Raw genomic sequence first — 18,500 nt, forward strand, 5'->3', positions numbered from 1 at the left:
CTTATAAATAATCAACATTTAATTTACAAAAGATAAGAATATAATTTTTTCTTGAAAACTTCTCTATGCTACCCTTCAGCTCTGCTAACAAAATTCATTTTCATGTTTTAGTCCATGACTCTTCTCCTTGTCCACATCTATGCTTCATTCAGTACATCAGATCATTCTCAAAACTGAACTCATAAAACATGCCTATTCAAGAACAGATTCACTTACCCCAGCAAGACATTTTTCCAGTGTATCCAATATAATCAACTGAGAGAGATACAAATTTTTTTCAGCAGCTTCTCCAAATATTCTCTAAAAGAAAAGATATTCAGAACATAAAAGTTGGTTACTACTCCGCACCACAAATCAGCACACGTCTGAAAAATGAGGGACTAAGGATCAAGAAAATCAACAGTCTGCTATTTTATCTCCCAGATTATACTATATTTAAATCTATTATTTCTGATTTTATCCTAATGCTCACACAAAATTAATTCTTAGGCAAACATAAATGCTGGAATTTACTACAATCTGCCATTAGTCTGCCACAGTAAAAGATACTCTAATTTATACTTTTAAAATATGTAGTAAATGTACTTTGAAATGAACACCATTAAAGAAATGGTAACATTAGGAAAGTCCCATGTTCTGCTAGTTTTTAAGTACAATTTAGGTTTGAACAATATTTTTTAAATATATAGGATTTAGATATACAGATCTTTACTAGAATGTTAAACATTTAACCACACTTTGATGCCGCAAAATAATCAAAAAATCAAAGCCTAAACTCTAATAGCAACAAAATGCTGTAACATCAATTACATTAAGTCTTAAGCACTCACTATGTTATTTACCAATAAGAGATTATGGCTTCCATAACTTAATTTACTCAATAAGCACGAAATGAATGCCAATATTGCAATACTGTTTTCATTTTTAAAAGAAAGGTCCAAATACTAAAACATTTTCAATCTAACTGGAAACATGTCCACTTATTTATATAAGCAAGATCCTATCACTATGACCCACACACTGTGTTTAACAGAATAGCTCCATAAAATCTTAAATGTATTTCTGTAAAGCACTATACATGTTTATAAAAAGTTCTGCGTTTTTCAGAAAATCTTATTTTTTTTTCCATAAAGAGAAAATATCTTTGTAAAGCAAAGGACTGACCGCACCTCCAGTTTACCAATTTTGTAACTCTGGGATATTTTCCAATCAACTTTTTAGAAAGAAAACACACCAAAGATGATATGACTATGAAAATGGTACTTACTGATTTTCACAATCTACAACCAAAAATCAGTTTCATTGCTCAATACAAACAATAAAAATTGTGGTTTTAAGTGCTCAAAACAAGCTGAGCAGTTTGGGAGTTAATCAAGATGTATCCAGATCGGCTGTTCCGAACTGAGTATGAAGCAGATTTTAGATAGGAATTGACACAGAGGAAAGAACCACCCGACAGAGACAGGAAAAATATTGATAATATGTTCAAAGGGACACAGAGAAAACAGCAGGAGGATGCTGAAGTCTAGGGAATGTAAACAAATTTTATAAAACAAGGAATAAAAGAAGCCATCATGAGCTTTTGACAGTGGAAATACTTGATGAAACTGGTATCTGAGGAAAACTATTTCCACACAGACTCTCTACAATGGAATCTGCCACAGGTTACAGGAGGAAGGAAATAAACAGTATCTTCACAAAAGCAATTTCACATTTTAGGACTACAAAGTCATATTTTATTTACCAACTCCTTCGGACTAGGACAATCTGATATGTAAATATTCAAATGACAAGCTAAGGAAAAGATTTAAATAGATTATTATAGTCAATTCACATATGACAAAATCTGTATGAAATTCTAATTTCAGAAAAATCGAACAGTAGATAGAGTCACAAATAAGACAAGCATCTAAAACAAAAGAATTAAAATCTAAAAAGAAAGTTAAAAGGTTATCTGCACTTATCCACAAATTAAGATAAATCTTTACATCCAGAGTCCACAGAAAATGACTTTACTTACTTCAAAATACGTTGCTCCAAATTTTAAAATAGAAAACAAACCAAATTCCCCCATAAAACAGTAATGCAAATACTCACCATATTGTTAACATTCTTTAAGATAGTGGTGAGGCCACTTATAACCAAAGAAAACTTGTATTTGGAAATATTGATAAGACATTCCTTGTTGTGCTCAGTGCTGACTTTGGTATGTGTGTTCTGCTGTCCTGTTTTTATTGGAAGCTGAGGGAACAAACAAAAACAACACATAAACTTACATTTTAAAATGACTAATGAGAAATCTATTTCTCACTGAAAAATCATGAGATTTTTAGGAACATTTTATCAACCACAATTACATATATTTGTAGCTTAAAAACTCCAATTTTCAATATATAAAGAAATTTATAGCAAATCTAAAATTCTGTAGAAATTTCCATTTTTTCAGCTTTCTAGAAGTCATAAATCTTTATCTACAAAATTAAATGTTTACCCAGCACTATATAAGACAGAATGGTGACTCACATAAATAGAGCTACTTCAATGAAGCTAAAAATTATTTCAGAGAAAAATGTCTGCAAGAAAATGCAAACAATCTTTTCCCTTATATATTGAACTCAAGCATTAAAAAAACAATAGATCAAGAAAATCTACGCCTTAGACCTCTAGTCAATAATGGCAAATAACTCCAGATTGTTCAGAAAACAAAACAAACTGTATAGCCTACAATATACATAGTAAAACTGACTCAGGTAAGATAATCACCCTCAGGTACACAGTTGAGGGAGTGACAGACAAAAAGATAGATCTCATGGAAAAAAGTATCCTTTAAGGGGACCACACTTACCTGAGAATGAACCAATTTGCACTACAAAAAAGTTCATTTCTACTCAGTTTAAGAGCAGCATTCTGTATTGAAAGCATCACAAATACATGTACTGTTTAAATATTAGATCCTGCTAACACTAACAGAGAACACTGATGAAGTTCCCCCGTGAAAAAGCAAACCTGAGTCCAGCTTCCTCCTTTTTAAAATGGTGCAACAAAAAGTGGAAAGAGACCAAGTGGCATGTCCAAATTTTCTTGGTCAGTTAATAATTTGACTAACTTGACGGCAAAGAAATACTAAATGATGTTTGAAGAGATAATCACTGAAAACTTCCCTAACATGGGAAAGGAAATAGTCAACCAAGTGCAGGAAGCACAGAGAGTTGCAGTCAGGATAACGCCAAGGAGGAACACATGGAGACGCATAGTAATCAAACTGACAAAAAATTAAAGACAAAGATAATACTAAAAGCAACAAGGGAAAAACAACAAATAACATACAAGGGAACTACCATCAGGTTATCAGCCAATTTTTCAACAAGCCAGAAGGGAATGGCACCATATATTTAAAGTGATGAAAGCAAAGAACCTACAACCAAGAATACTCAACCCAACAAGACTCTCCTTCAGATTTGATGGAGAAATCAAAACCTTTCCAAACAAGCAAAAGTTAAGAGAATTCAGCACCACCAAATCAGCCTTACAACAAGTGCTAAAGGAACTTCTCTAGGCAGGAAACACAAGAGAAGGGAAAGACCTACTAAAAAAAACAAAAAACAGAACAATTAAGAAAATGGAAATAGGATCATACATATTGATAATGCAAAAAGGCAAAATGGTTGTCTGAGGAGGCCTCACAATAGCTGTGAAAAGAAGAGACGTGAAAGGCAAAGGAGAAAAGGAAAGATATACTCATTTGAATGCAGAGTTCCAAATAGCAAGGAGAGATAAGAAAAGCCTTCCTCAGCGATCAATGCAAAGAAATACAGGAAAACAATAGAATGGGAAAGACTAGAGATCTCATCAAGAAAATTAGAGACACCGAGGGAATGTTTCATGCAAAGATGGGCACAATAAAGGACAGAAATGGTATGGGCCTAACAGAAGCACAAGATATTAAGAAAAGGTGGCAAGAATACACAGAAGAACTACACAAAAAAGATCTTCACAACCCAGATAATCACCTTGGTGTGATCACTCACCTAGAGCCAGACATTCTGGAATGCAAAGTCAAATGGGCCTTAGGAAGCATCACTATGAACAAAGCTAGTGGAGGTGATGGCATTCCAGTTGAGCTATTTCAAATCCTAAGAGATGATGCTGTAAAAGCGCTGCACTCAATATGCCAGCAAATTTGGGAAACTCAGCAGTGGCCACAGGACTGGAAAAGGTCAGTTTTCATTCCAATCCCAAAGAAAGGCAATGCCAAAGAATGCCCAAACTACCACACAATTGCACTCATCTCACACGCAAGCAAAGTAACGCTCAAAATTCTCCAAGCCAGGCTTTAACAGTACGTGAACCATGAACTTCCAGATGTTCAAGCTGGATTTAGAAAAGGCAGAGGAACTAGAGATCAAATTGAAAAATATCCGTTGGATCACTGAGAAAGCAAGATAGTTCCAGAAAAACATGTACTTCTGCTTTATTGACTATGCCAAAGGCTTTGACTGTGTGGATCACAACAAACTTTGGAAAATTCTAAAAGAGATGAGAATACCAGACCACCTGACCTGTCTCATGAGAAATGTGTTCCAGTCAAGAAGCAATACTTACAACTGGACATGAAACAACAGACTGGTTCCAAATAGGGAAAGGAGTACGTGAAGGCTTTATACTGTCACCCTGCTTATTTAACGTATATGCAGAGTGCATCATGAGAAATACTGGACTGGATGAAGCACAAGCTGGAATCAAGATTGCTGGGAGAAATATCAATAACCTCAGATATGCAGATGACACCACCCTTATGGCAGAAAGTGAAGAAATAAAGAGTCTCTTGATGAAAGTGAAAGAGGAGAGTGAAAAAGTTGGCTTTAAAGCTCAACATTCAGAAAACTAAGATCATGGCATCTGGTCCCATCACTTCATGGCAAATAGATAAGGAAACAGTGACAGACTTTATTTTCTTGGGCTCCAAAATCACTGTGGATGGTGACTGCAGCCATGAAATTAAGAGACGCTTACTCCTTGGAAGAAAAGTTATGGCCAACCTAGACAGCATATTAAAAAGCAGAGCTATTACTTTGCCAAAAAAGGTCCACCTAGTCAAGGCTATGCTTTTTCCAGTAGTCATGTATGGATGTGAGAGTTGGACTATAAAGAAAGCTGAGCACCAAAGAATTGATGCTTTTGAACTGTGGTGCTGGAGAAGACTCTTGAGAGTCCCCTGGACTGCAAGGAGATCCAACCAGTCCATCCTAAAGGAAATCAGTCCTGAATACTCATTGGAAGGACTGATGCTGAAGCTGAAACTCCAATACTTTGGCCATCTGATGCGAAGAGCTGACTCATTTGAAAAGACATGCTGGGAAAGATTGAGGGCAGGAGGAGAAGGGGATGACAGAGGATGAGATGGTTGGATGGCATCACTGACTCAATGGGTTTGCGTAGGCTCCAGGAGTTGGTGATAAACAGGGAGGCCTGCGTGCTGCGGTTCATGGGGTCACAAGAGTCAGACACGACCGAGCGACTAAACTGAACTGACAAGAGGAAAATCCCAAAATTGTACTACATCCTCAATGAGATGTACAGCAGGACAAGTTTAGAGCTTAGCTAAAACACAGGGGGGGGTTTGCACACAGCAATTGGCACTTGTGTGCAAAAAGTCTATAATAAACTGTGAAAAGAAGAAAGCACACTTTAAACCATCACTAATAGAACTTTCTGTGGTGAGGCTATTACACTGTATTAATAATGCTCATTATAGTAGTCACTAGCCACATATGGCTATTAAGCTTAAGCATCTGTTACATGGCTAATGCAAATAAGGAATCAAATGTTTATTTAAATTTATTTTACTTAAACTTAACATTAAGTAGCCATGTACTCACTGAACAGCACAGTTCTAAACTAACCAGCTAAAGAAACACCCCCTTCCAGGATGAAGACCACATTGAGAAGAAAGTACTGAGATATACTCCAAATTGAAAACAATAAGACCAACAGGGGCAAAGGAAAAAGATCCCAATAGAAGGCGGAAAAGAGAAGAAAGCCAAGAGAGCTTACAAAGAATGAGATGATGTATTTGTTTAATTTCATGAAAGCAACAGAAGCACTCCAGAGCCATGAAGATAGAAAGCTATACTGGCCCACATTTCTCTCCTAACAACTCAGGAAAATTAATTTCACATAAAAATGAGCAACAGAAAACACTGTAGTCAAGTCATATGTGAAACTATTTTGAGAAAAAAAGAATAAGAGACAGAATAGCATTACTACAGAAAATGAAAACATGCCAAAAAGATATGTTCACCAACAGATGAAACTGTAAATTATTAATTCAAAATGAGCCAAGAGAAGTTTTTAAATGACTAAAGATGTGAAATAAATTAGAATTACAAATTAATTGACAAAATTCAGAAAAGAATTAGAAAAAAATCATTTCAGAAGTGAAGACTAACCAGAGATATTGAGTAAATAAAAGAAAATATAATGCTTTAAGAGAAAAAGGTAAACAGGAGGAAAATTCTAATATTCAAAAAAATAAGGAAAATGAGATGGGAATTTACAATACAATGACAGAGAAAACGGGCAAACAAGATCCAACACAGGTATAACAGGAGTTCTCAAAGAAGGAAATGAAATCAATGGAGTAGAAAGGATATTACAAACGAATTCAAGGAAAGTTTGCTGATAATTTTTTTAAATATTTCAAACTATATAAAGGGCACACCACATACGTGAAAAAACTAACCCAGAATGACCAATACCAGGTCATATTTTAGTAAAACTATTGATCTTCTGTGAATAAGAAACAAACAAACAAAAAATCCTTTGAACATTCAGGCAGAAAGTCATTTACACAAAAAACAAAAACCAGACTGTCCTCAGACTTTGACAATACTATATGCTAATGAGAAAATGAAATAACATTTTAAGTTTCTTAAGAGAAGATAAAGTAAACCAAGGATTTTACATGCAGGCAAACTGACTTCCAAGTAAAATGATGATAATCAAACTGTTATGAATTGCATGAACCCAGGAAATATGGTTCCCTTGAGCCTTTCCTGAGAAATCTACTAGACAATATGCTTCAGTCAACCAAAATAACAGAAGACACATCTACACTATGAGGGACCATTAAATATGTATCTACTAAAAGAACTGAAAATAAATAATGATAATAAGGGAGAAAACACACTATGTAACTGCTAAATGTAATGACAGTATAGATATGGTACAGTTATCAAAACTGGGAAAGGGCAGTGAGAATACACAAAAAAGAATACTCTTGGTATACGGACTGCCTTATGGTACTAAGAGTAAAAGGACATTATTTTAAACCAAACACTGGCTGAGAAGGAGATGAGAATAGGTTACTAGCTAACTTCAGTACTGCTTATAGAAGAAAACCACTGTTTAACAACTTCCCCTCCCAAAAAAGGGAGGGAATTAGAGTACTATACAAAGACATCAATATAAAAATAACCAACAGAAAAAAAAAAGATTGCTGGTTTGTCTTGGGTGAGCAGTGGCACAAGCCTACCACCAGATGCTTAGGTGAAAATCTACACCGTGGGTAACGAAACGCAGCAAGAGCTTTCCACGTGGCTCACCTTAAGTTTCTCCCACACAGTCCCACCACAGCAGCTTCTCAGATTTCCCTAAAATCTCCAACTGGTCTATCCATTGCCACTGATTTAGAGGATCTGGTTAGTGACTCCTTTTCTCTGATCTTCCAACTCCTCCTTCTAGATTTTCACCTCACAAGTCCTCTCAAAATTGTACATGGTCTAATTTCCATAATAAGTCGCTTTCCCCATCACACAATTGGCTTCCCCAACTGAACCCTAATACACAAACCTCCTGAAACACCAAAATATATGCTGAGAAAGCAAATAACACAGACCACAGAATTTAAATGACTTAAATAAAAGACTTGTATAAACGTAACATTTAAAAAATAACAAAAATGAGTCAAAATTCATCAAACTATGGAACAGTCTCCAGGATATACCTTTAAGTTGAAAAAACAGGATGAAGAAAAGGATATACAGTATGCTACCATTCATCTAGGAGGGAGGAGGAGAAATAAACACACATACACAAATCTTCACACATACAATAACAGAAAGACGAAATACAAAAGCTTTTAAGCGGTTATCTTTAGGAAACGAAAGAAAATAAAGGTGACAAGGACAGAATCTACATTTCCTGTTTTTTGTACATTTTATTTTTAAATTATGTAATTTATGTAAACAAAATTAAATTAAAATACTAAAAAATAAAAGAATAAAAAAATAAACTGAAATTCATATCTAAGCTTTTATTGGCATAATCATGAACAGAAGAACTATTCTAAGTTATTTTAAATCATATTAGGTTGACTATACATTCATAATGGAATATACTCTTGGGACAAAGAAAATGAAGATAAATTTTGATTCTGTACATATTGTGAGATTAAGGAAATGAGTGATTAGGTGATATTTTAATTCTATCATTATTGGTGTTACTAAAAACTGAGACTCTCAGCATGGGAGAGGAATAGTAAAGTAAAAACCCTGTAGTCTTGAACTGGAATTGAAGGTATATATTGATATATCAATTCTTACTATAGTTCATCTTGTATGAAGAAAATGAAATATGTTTTTCTACCTTTGTTTGCTAAAAATGCCTAGAAACAATGTTCGACCCTGTAGTAATGATCTTGAGATACCATTTCCTGGTCAAAGGAATCAGGACCCCTTCAGAAAACAGCTGATTCCACATCTGAAGCAAAAAGGTACGTGGTAAACCTGCAATACCTTGTGATACCAAATAGCAAGAAAGCTGCCAAAGAAAGCTGTCAAAAGGTCCAGTCAAAAAAGACTAAGGAATGTATTTTGAGAAGGCTTCCACTGGTCAAAAAGGGAATAATTTGAACACTATGGACAACAATTTTAAATTATTTAAAAATCAAATATGCTTTAATTCATACTTCTGCTTCCATGTAAGGTAGAGTACTTCACAGCAAAATAACCCCTACTTCCCCCTAACTCACACACAAAAAAGATAAAAAAATCAACTGTTTCAAGATTTTAGAGAGCTACTGAAGGAATGAGGTCTAGAGAGGCTAAGCTTCAAAAAAAAAAACGGTGAACTATGTGGAGGTAAGGTGATCTTTTGCAGCTGTTTCCACAGCCCCCCACCACCTCCCACTGGGGCATTCGCAGAATCTGGGCCAAAAAAAAAAAAGAGAGAGAGAGACTCAGAAATATGCCTTTCCCAAGCAAGTACCTCTGTGGAAGGAAGGAAAGAGGAACCAAAATCAGAGATTTTGGTTGTCACTGAGTGCTGGAGTGACAAAACTGAAAACATGAGGGAGTCTCAAATGCGTAATTGGGTGGAAAAGGGTAAAAAAGCTAAACCAGAACTTCTGAAAAGCAGAATAGAAATTCAAAAATCTCACAGCTTCAGAAGACAAAAAATTAGAGTACAGAACCTTTTAAAAGAAAGAAGAACCCTCCTAAGTACAGCCAGTTCTTAATTATACAGCCAAGAAGGTAACATTCTAAATAAACAGGGAAAACCACAGCAACTGGAACTTTTGTACATTAAATGTACGAGTGTAAATCAGTAATTACTTTGGAAGACTGAAATTCCATTTTATCTACTAAAATGGAACATATATATACAGTCATCCCTCCAAATCTACAGGTCACTGGTTTGGGAGTCCAGAGGACACAGAAATCTGTGCCGCTCAAGTCCCTTGCGTAAAACACACTACTTGCACACCACCTATGCACATCCTTTGCTGTTGTTTAGTCACCCAATCGCAGCAGAGTCTTGGCAACCCCCTGGACTGTGGCCTACCAGGCTCCTTTGTCCATGGGACTCTCCAGGCAAGAACACTAGAGTGGGTGGCCATTTCCTACTCCAGGAGATCTTCCCAACCCAGCGACTGAACCCTCATCTCCTGCAGGACTCCTATACTTCAGGCAGATTCTTTACCGCTGAGACACCAGGGAAGCCCAGGTAACTTTGCACATCCTTACGTATACTTTAAATCATCTCTAGATTACTTATAATACTTAATATGATATAAATGCCATGTAAATACAATGCAGTGCTATGTAAATAGTTGCCAGTTGCTTGGCAAATTCAAGTTTTGCTTTTTGGAACTTTCTGGAACTTTTTCCCCCAGAAATTATCTGCATTGGTTGAATCCACAAATGTGGAACCCATGGATACAGAGACCAACTGTACTCAATAACTTCAATAGGTATATACCCAACAGAAATGTGTACATATGTCCACCAAAAGGTATGTTCAGAAACGTTTATAGCCATGATTTCATAATTTCCAAAAACTGGAAACACTCCAAATGTCTATCAACAACAGAAATGGTTTTCAAAAAGGGTATATTCAAACAAAGAAAAACTCTATAGCAAAGGAAATAAATGACTTACAATTATAAGCTTAAATTCACAAATACTGAAAGAAGTCAAACAAAAGATCTGGTATGGATGAATGTTACACAAATTCAAAAATATGTTAAATTCAAGTCAAGATAATAGAGACCCTTGGAAAGAGCAAGTAATGAGCAGAAGGAAAAGGAGGGGGAAGGAGGAACTCCTGGATTGCTAGCATTGTTTTAGTTCCCATCTGTGTAGCAGTTACACTGGTGTGTTTACTTGGCAAACACTTATTGAACTGTATATTTACATACATTTGTGCATCATCCCATACATATTTAAGTCAATGGAAATTTTGCTACATCTACACATATTTAAATCCATGTGTTAATAATACTAAAAAAAACAAAAACAAACTCTTCACTCCCTGTGGATACAGGGGAATTTTTGGTAAATACTGAGGCACTGCTCAGCTCCCCCTTCAGAAAGGACTTAACTGTCAGTCAGTCCCACAGGGCTCGCCTCACCTGCAGAGAATGATGCTGCCCAGATGATACTCTTCCTATACTAACTAATCCAACTAACTGGTATGGCAATATAAAGGCCTGAACACCTCAGCCCGATTCTGGGAAACTCAAAAGGGCCCATTCTAGTGCCAAAGCTCCCCAAAGGGGTTGGCCAAATCTGATGCCAGGCCTGCACTGCACCTGAATTTTGCATCTGCCCAATTCTCCCTCCTCACAGGTGTTGATCCCAAAGGAACGTCTTCATGAACATCCTGCACTAGGCTCTCAAGGCAGATGGAGTAGGTGCTAAGACAGGAATTTAAAGCTGGCAATGAAGGAGAAAAAGTAACCTCGAAAACAACTGGTTTGGAAGAATATTACTAAACTATTTGAGTTCTGCAAGAAAAGATAACAAAAATGTAACTGACTGCTAACTGGAATCTAAGTATGAAAGCCAGAAGGCCTCTCTGAAAGTACACAAAGATGCCCTCGTCTCTTCTCCAAGAGGAAGGCAAAGAAATCTAGACCAGAACAGTTGCTGGGCTCCAAAAGTTAAACTTCCAAACAAGGCAGGCCTGCTATGCCAAGATCAGAGCTGTGTTTGACAAAGAACAGTAAGACTCCAACAGGGGTAATGGAAACATCTGGGTTGGTGCTCCCCCAAATCTTTTATCTCCAAATTCTCCTGAACGGTCTAAGTCTACAGAGTGGCCCATTACTGCTTACTAAGAGCAAGCACTCCCCATGCTTGTTTGAGGATAATTCAGAGGACTCTCCTCTGCAAGACAACAGATGTCCTCTCAGAATTTGCCACCACCTCCCCTCATGGCCAAAGCGGTACAAGAGAATTTTGGAGGGTAATGAAACTTCCTGTATCTTGACCATGGTGATGATTACATGAATCTGTGCATTTGTCAAAATTCAGAGAGCTTTATAACAAATAAATATTATAACATTAGGGTATTAAATGTAATCCCTTTGGTAACCACAAACAGCCATAGAATATACAAAAAGGAAACAAGAAAGAAATTTAAGCATTTCACTACAAAAAGTAAACACAAAGGAAGACAGTAATGTAGGAAACGCGGGACTAAAAAAGCTACAGGGCATATAGAGAACAAACAGCACGATGGCAACAGTGAGTCCCCTCTTATCAGTAGTTACTTAAAATGTAATTAGATTAAACCCTCCAATCAAAAAACAGAGACTTGGCAAAATGGACAAAAACACATGATCCAATCATAAGCTGCCTAAAAGAGACTCATTCGACATCCAAAGACACAAATAGGCTGAAGATGAAGGAATGGAAAATAATATTCCATACAGTTATCAAACAGAGTGTAAGCTTAAAAAAAATAAAAGCGGTAGGCTAGACTAATAAAACACTGAGTGAAAGTCAAAGTGTTAGCTGCTCAGCTGTGTCCATCTCGCTGCGATTCCATGGATTGTAGCCCAAGAATACTGGAGTGGGTTGCTATTTCTTTCTCCAGGGGATCTTCCCAACCCAGAGATCAAACCCAGGTCTCAGGCATTGCAGGCAGATTCTTTACCATCTGAGACACCAGGGAAACCCAATGTAACACAAAGCAGACTTTAAAAAAAGTAAAACAAACAAACAAATAAACAAAAAAAGTTATGACTACAGAGGAGAACATCATAAGTTAATACAAGGTTCAATACAGTAAGAAGACAGATTATAAACATTTATACAGCTGACAGACCATCAAAATACATGAAGCAAAAACTGACAGAACTGAAGGAAGAAATAGACAGTTCTACAGGAATAGTTGGGAGACTTCAATATTCCACTCACAATAGTGGAGAAAACAACCAGACAGAAGGTAAGTCAGAAAATAGAGGACTCAAACAACATAATAAACCAATGAAACCAAATATACATATACAACAGAATACACAGTCTTCTCCAAGTGTACATGGGACATTTTCCAGGTTAAAGCATAGGTAAGGTCACAACTGTTGTTCGTTAGGCATAAGTCATGTCAACTTTTTTGTAACCTCATGGACTGTATAGCATGCCAGGCTCCTCTGTCCATGAGATTTCCCAGGCAAAGTAGGTTGCCATTTCTTTCTCAAGGAGATCTTTCCAACCCAGGGATCCAAACCCGCATCTCCTGCATTGGCAGGCTGATTCTTTACCACTGAGCCGCCACTGCTGTGCTGCGCTTAGACACTCAGTTGTTGCCCATCAGGCTCCCCATGGGGATTCTCCAGGCAAGAATACTGGAGTGGGTTGCCATGCCCGCCTCCAGGGGATCTTCCCAGGGGATCTTCGATCCAGGTATCGAATCCAGGTCTCCCACACTGCAGGCAGATTCTTTACTGTCTGAGCCACCAAGGAAGCCCACAAATAACATCTCAATAAATTAAAAGAGAGATATACAAGGTATCTTCTCTGACTACAATGGAATGAAATTGGAAACCTGGAAAAGTAAAACTGGAAAATTCACCAAATTGTGGAAATCAAACGTACATTTTTAAACAACCAACGCTCCAAAGACAAACTCACAAGGGACATTAGAAAATAAAGATAAGTAAAAATGAAAACACAACATATCAAAGCTAATGGGATGCAGTGAAAGCAGTGCTAAGGGGAAATTTATAGCTATAAATGCTTATGTTAAAAACAAGAAAAATTTCCAATTAACACCTAACTTTACAATTTAAGGAACTAGATAAAAAATAAGAACAAATGAAACCCAAAGCTAGAAGGAAAGCAATAATAAAATGACAGCACAGATAAACAAAATAATAATAGAAAAATAACAGAGGAAAATCAATGAAATCAAGTTAGGTTCTTCAAAAAGATCAACAGAATTGACAAACTTATACCTCAACGAACCAAGAGAAGAGAGAAAAGACTCAAAGTACTAAAATCAGAAATGAAAATGGGGACATTTACTACTAATTCTACAGAACTGAAAAGGATTTAAAGAGTACTATCAACAACTGCATGCCAAAAAATTGGATAACCTAGATGAAATGGAAATTTTTCTAGAAATACAAAATTTACCAAGACTTTATAGGATCAATTCATAATTGAACTGGATGAAGATGGTTAAAAAAAAAAAAAAAACTTGCCAAGATTAAATCACTAAAGAAATAGAAGATCTGAATAAATCTATAACTGGTAAGGAGAGATTGAATCAGTACTCAAAAATCTCCCAAAAAAAGAAAACTGAAATCACAAAAACAACTACATAGATAGCATTAAAAAGAATACAATACTTAGGAATTAATGAAGGCAGTGAAAAACTTGTACCATGAAAACTACAAAACACTGCTGAAACAAATTAAAGAAGACATAAATAAATGGAAACAACTCATGTTCATGGATTAGGAGATTTAATCTGTTAAAATGTCAATACTACACAAAATGATCTACAAAGTTAACACAGTCTCTGTCAAAAATCCTAAGCATATTTTTGCAAAAACAGAAAAACACATTCTAAAATTCATATGCATCTCAAGGGACCCTGAATAGCCAAAACAATATTGAAAAAGATGCACAATCTGGAAGATAACAAATTCCTTGATTTCAAAACTTTACTATACACAAACGAGACCTAGAAGGACATGTCAAACGGTAAACTGCTTGTGATTATGAATGACTGTTTTTTGCTTATGTGTTTTGGTTTCCTATTATGCACATGTTAACTTTTAAGAAGTAAACGTTATTTTAAGAACTTAAAAAAAAAAACTTTACTATAAACTTACAGTCATCAAAGCAACACGGTACTGGCATGAAGACAGACATGTAGACCAACGGAATAGACAGCCCAGAAATAAAACCTTCTTGTATACGATCAAATGATTTTTTACAAAGTTGTCAAGACCAATTAAAGGAGAAAGGTCAGTCTTTTCAACAACTGGTACTGGGAAAATGATCTCCATATGCAAAAGAATGAAATTAGACCTTTACCTATCCCATATACAAAAAGTAACTCAAAATGGATCAAGGAACCAAATGTTAGACCTAAAACAAACACTTAGAAGAAAACATAGGACAAAAGCTTCCTGCCATTGAATCTGTTAATGATATCTTGGATATGACACCAAAGGTAGAGGTTACAAAAAAAATAAACTGGACTTCAAGAAAACTTGAAAATTTTGTGCATCAAAAGACACTATCCACAAAGCAAAAAGGTGAACCACAGAATGGGAGAAAACCTGCAAATCATGTATCTGATAAGGGATTAATCCAGACTATACAGAGAGCTCCTAAAATACAACAATAACAAAAGTAACTCAATTAAAAAATGAGCAAAGGACTTCAGAGAAGATATACAAATGGTCAATAAGCACATGAAAAGACGTTCAACATCACTAATCATTAGGGAAATACAAATCAAAACCCATTAACTTGGATAATATCAAAATACACACACACAAAACCAACAAGTGCTGGTGAGGATGTGGTAAAATTGGAACATCTGTACACTGCTAACAAGAATATCAAATGGCACAGTCAATATGGAAAACAGTATGAAATTTCCTCTAAAAAATTAAAAATAGAATTACAACATGATCAGCAATTCCACTTCTGGGTATATACTCAAAAAAAAGGGAAAGCAGGATTCAAACGGTTATATGTATACCCATGTTTGTAGCTCTTAAGCCCCTTGGACAGCAAGGAGATCAAACCAGTCAATCCTAAGGAAAAACAACCCTGAATATTCATTGGGAGGACTGATGCCAAAGCTCCAATACTTTAGACACATGACGCAAAGAGTTGAGTCACTGGAAAAGACACTAATGCTGGAAAAGACTGAAGGCAGAAGCTGGTAACAGAGAATGAGATGGTTGTGTAACAGAGCACAACTTTTGAAAGAATGACATAGCCCAAGGACACAACATAAAATGGATTAGAACCAAATGGGACCAAGATGGCAGAAAAGACTAGACCCGGATCCTCAATCAGCAAGTGAAACAACACACTGAGCAGTGCTGTGACAGCTCCAGGCACTGTCAAAAGACCAAGGAGTGGGTAGTGGCCCACATCCTGGAAATCTCCACCCCTTCCCAAAAATAGCTGGAATAATCCTCCCACTCATCAGCATGTGAAATTACCCAGCCTATAAAACCTAACCACACCAAATTTCAGGGCTGCACTTGCCTTCTGGGATGGCCCACACTCTGTCTATGGAATGTGCTTCTCTCTGTATCTGAATAAATCCACTTCTTACCTATCACTCTGTCTCTCAATGAATTCTTTCTGCGATGAGACATCAAGAACCTGAGCTTCATTAGATCCTGAAACCAGGTATCATGGGTTTTGGCTGGGTTTGAGTCCCAGCCATGGGGGTTCAAATCCCAAGCAGGGTTTTAGCTGGGTTTGAGTCCCAACCAACGTGGGTTCAAGTCCCAAGCAGGGTTTTGGCTGGGTTCGAGCCCCAGCCACATGGGTTCAAGTCCCAATCTGTGGTAAACAGTTTCAGTTGGATGACATCACTGATTCAATGGACATGAGTTTAAGCAAACTCTGGGAGATAGTGAAGGACAGGGAAGCCTGGCGTGCTGCAGTCCATGGGGTCGCACAGAGTCGACTGAACAACACGTTCATAACAGCTAAAACATGGAAGGAACCCAAGTGTCCACTGACAGATGAAAGAATAAGTAAAAATGATATATACAAACAATGGAATATTATTCAGCCTTAAAAAGAAAAAGAAATTCTCCAATATGCTACAACATGAATGAATTTTGGGAACATTATGCTAAGTGAAGTAAACCAGTCAGAAAAAGATAAATACTGTGTGATTCCACTTAGACAAGGTACTTAAGGTAGTCAAAATAAAAAACCAGAAAGTGTAATGGTGGTTTCCAGGAGCTGGAGGGAAAGAAGAATGCTGAATTATTGTTTGATAGGTATAGAAGTTCAGTTTTATAAGGTAGTTTCGGGGATGGATGGTAGTAATGGCTGCACAACAATGTAAACAAAAAACACTATATACATAAAAGGGCACATAATGTAAATTTACACATTTTACAAAATCTGAGATCAGGGAAGAATTCCAACAAACATTTATTGAATATCCACTATTTACCAAATGAGCCCTGGTGCTCAGATAGTAAAGAATCTGCCCGAAATGAGGGAGACCTGAGTTCAATCCCTTGGTCAGGAAGATCCCCTGGAGTAAGAAACAGCAACCCACTCCAGTATGCTTGCCTGGAGAATTCCATGGACAGAGAAGCCTGGTGGTCTACCGTCCATGTGGTCACAAAGAGTCAGATACAAGTGATCCACTAAACACTTTCACTTTTCACGTACCAAATAGCAGTGTAGGTGCTATAAATACAAGATATATAAATGTACCCTCCAAGTACCAATAATTGTGAAATTATTTCCTAATCTCTCTTCTATTCTCTTCTTGGGCAATCTTGTGTATACATTGACTATCCTACTGATTACTACTACGATGACTGATAGTGACTAAGACTGCCCCAAAAGTCCCATTTCTTGGTGGACACAGACTGTATGATACTCTTCCTTAAGAGTGAGGACTTGCAAATATAAAGGGATATCTCTTTCATGACTGTTATATGTCATGGCACAAGGGACTATGCAGATGCAATTAAGGTCCCTAATAAGTTGACAATCAAAAAAGGTATTACCCTGGATGAACCTGTCCTAAACAAGGAAACCATAAAAGAGATTTGAAGTAAAAACACTTTCTGTTGGCCTTGAAGAAACAAACTACCATGCTGTGGAGAAGGCCACATGGCAGGGATCAGCAACAGGACTCTCAGAGCAGAAAGCCTCACTAAGTCCTACAACTATAAGGACCTAAATGTTATCAACAACCAGTGTGAGCTTGGAAGAAGAGCCCATGTCTCAGATGAGATAACAGCCCTGATCAATACCCTGATTTCAGCCTGGTGAAAACCTAACCCAACTAACCAATGCCCAGATTCCTGACCCACAGAAATTGAGATAATAATTTTAAATTGTTTTAAGCCACTATATTTCCAGTAGTTTATTACACAGTAATATAAAACTATCACAACTACCAAATCTGAATGTTCAAATGTGTTATCCAAATGCCTATTTGGTTTTTCCACATGGGTTTCTTGTAGGCACTTCAAAGTCAGTGCTTCTAAAAGGCAATTAATAATCTTCCTACCATGCTTCCTATCTTAGTAAACAGTACCACAATATACCAAGTTTCTCAAATCTGAGATCTGAGACTCATCTCTGACACTTCCTTTATTCCCTTCCTTTCATCCTCATTTAGCCAGTCAGATTGATAAAAGTGAGAATAATAACTGGACATACACAACTCAACTCTATCCTTCTTTACTTGGGAACAGGCTTGTTACAGAGTACAAGAATTTTCCGCTGCATCAACATGCCAAGAGTTGGTCAGGGGACTCCCTTTACAGATGGCCGTAACCAGCACTGCCTGACACTGAGTGGGGGGCAGTGGTGGTGGTAGTGTGTGCGTGTTCAGTCGTGTCCAGCTCTTTGTGACCCCATGGACTGTGGCGCACCAGGCTCCTCTGTCCATGGGATTTTCCAGGCAAGAATACTGGAGTGGGCTGCCATTTCCTACTCCCAGAGATCTCTCCAACCCAGGGACCGAATTAGAGT

At 37.0% G+C, this 18,500-nt stretch overlaps 1 protein-coding gene across 7 annotated transcripts in view; it reads right to left on the bottom strand.

Annotated features, from left to right (window-relative positions):
* The window catches only part of NF1 (neurofibromin 1), a 257,570-nt gene that overhangs the window by 198,734 nt on the left and 40,336 nt on the right, over positions 1 to 18,500 (bottom strand). For all 7 annotated transcript variants that reach the window (XM_027516769.1, XM_027516770.1, XM_027516763.1 and 4 more), the window contains exons 2-3: positions 2,098 to 2,241; positions 217 to 300 (exon numbers count right to left, since the gene is read on the bottom strand). In XM_027516769.1, the coding sequence (XP_027372570.1) occupies positions 217 to 300; positions 2,098 to 2,241 (228 nt within the window). The remainder of the gene's footprint in view (positions 1 to 216; positions 301 to 2,097; positions 2,242 to 18,500) is intronic.

This window comes from Bos indicus x Bos taurus, chromosome 19 (genome assembly GCF_003369695.1).
Source record: "Bos indicus x Bos taurus breed Angus x Brahman F1 hybrid chromosome 19, Bos_hybrid_MaternalHap_v2.0, whole genome shotgun sequence".
NCBI classification, from domain to species: Eukaryota; Metazoa; Chordata; class Mammalia; order Artiodactyla; family Bovidae; genus Bos; species Bos indicus x Bos taurus.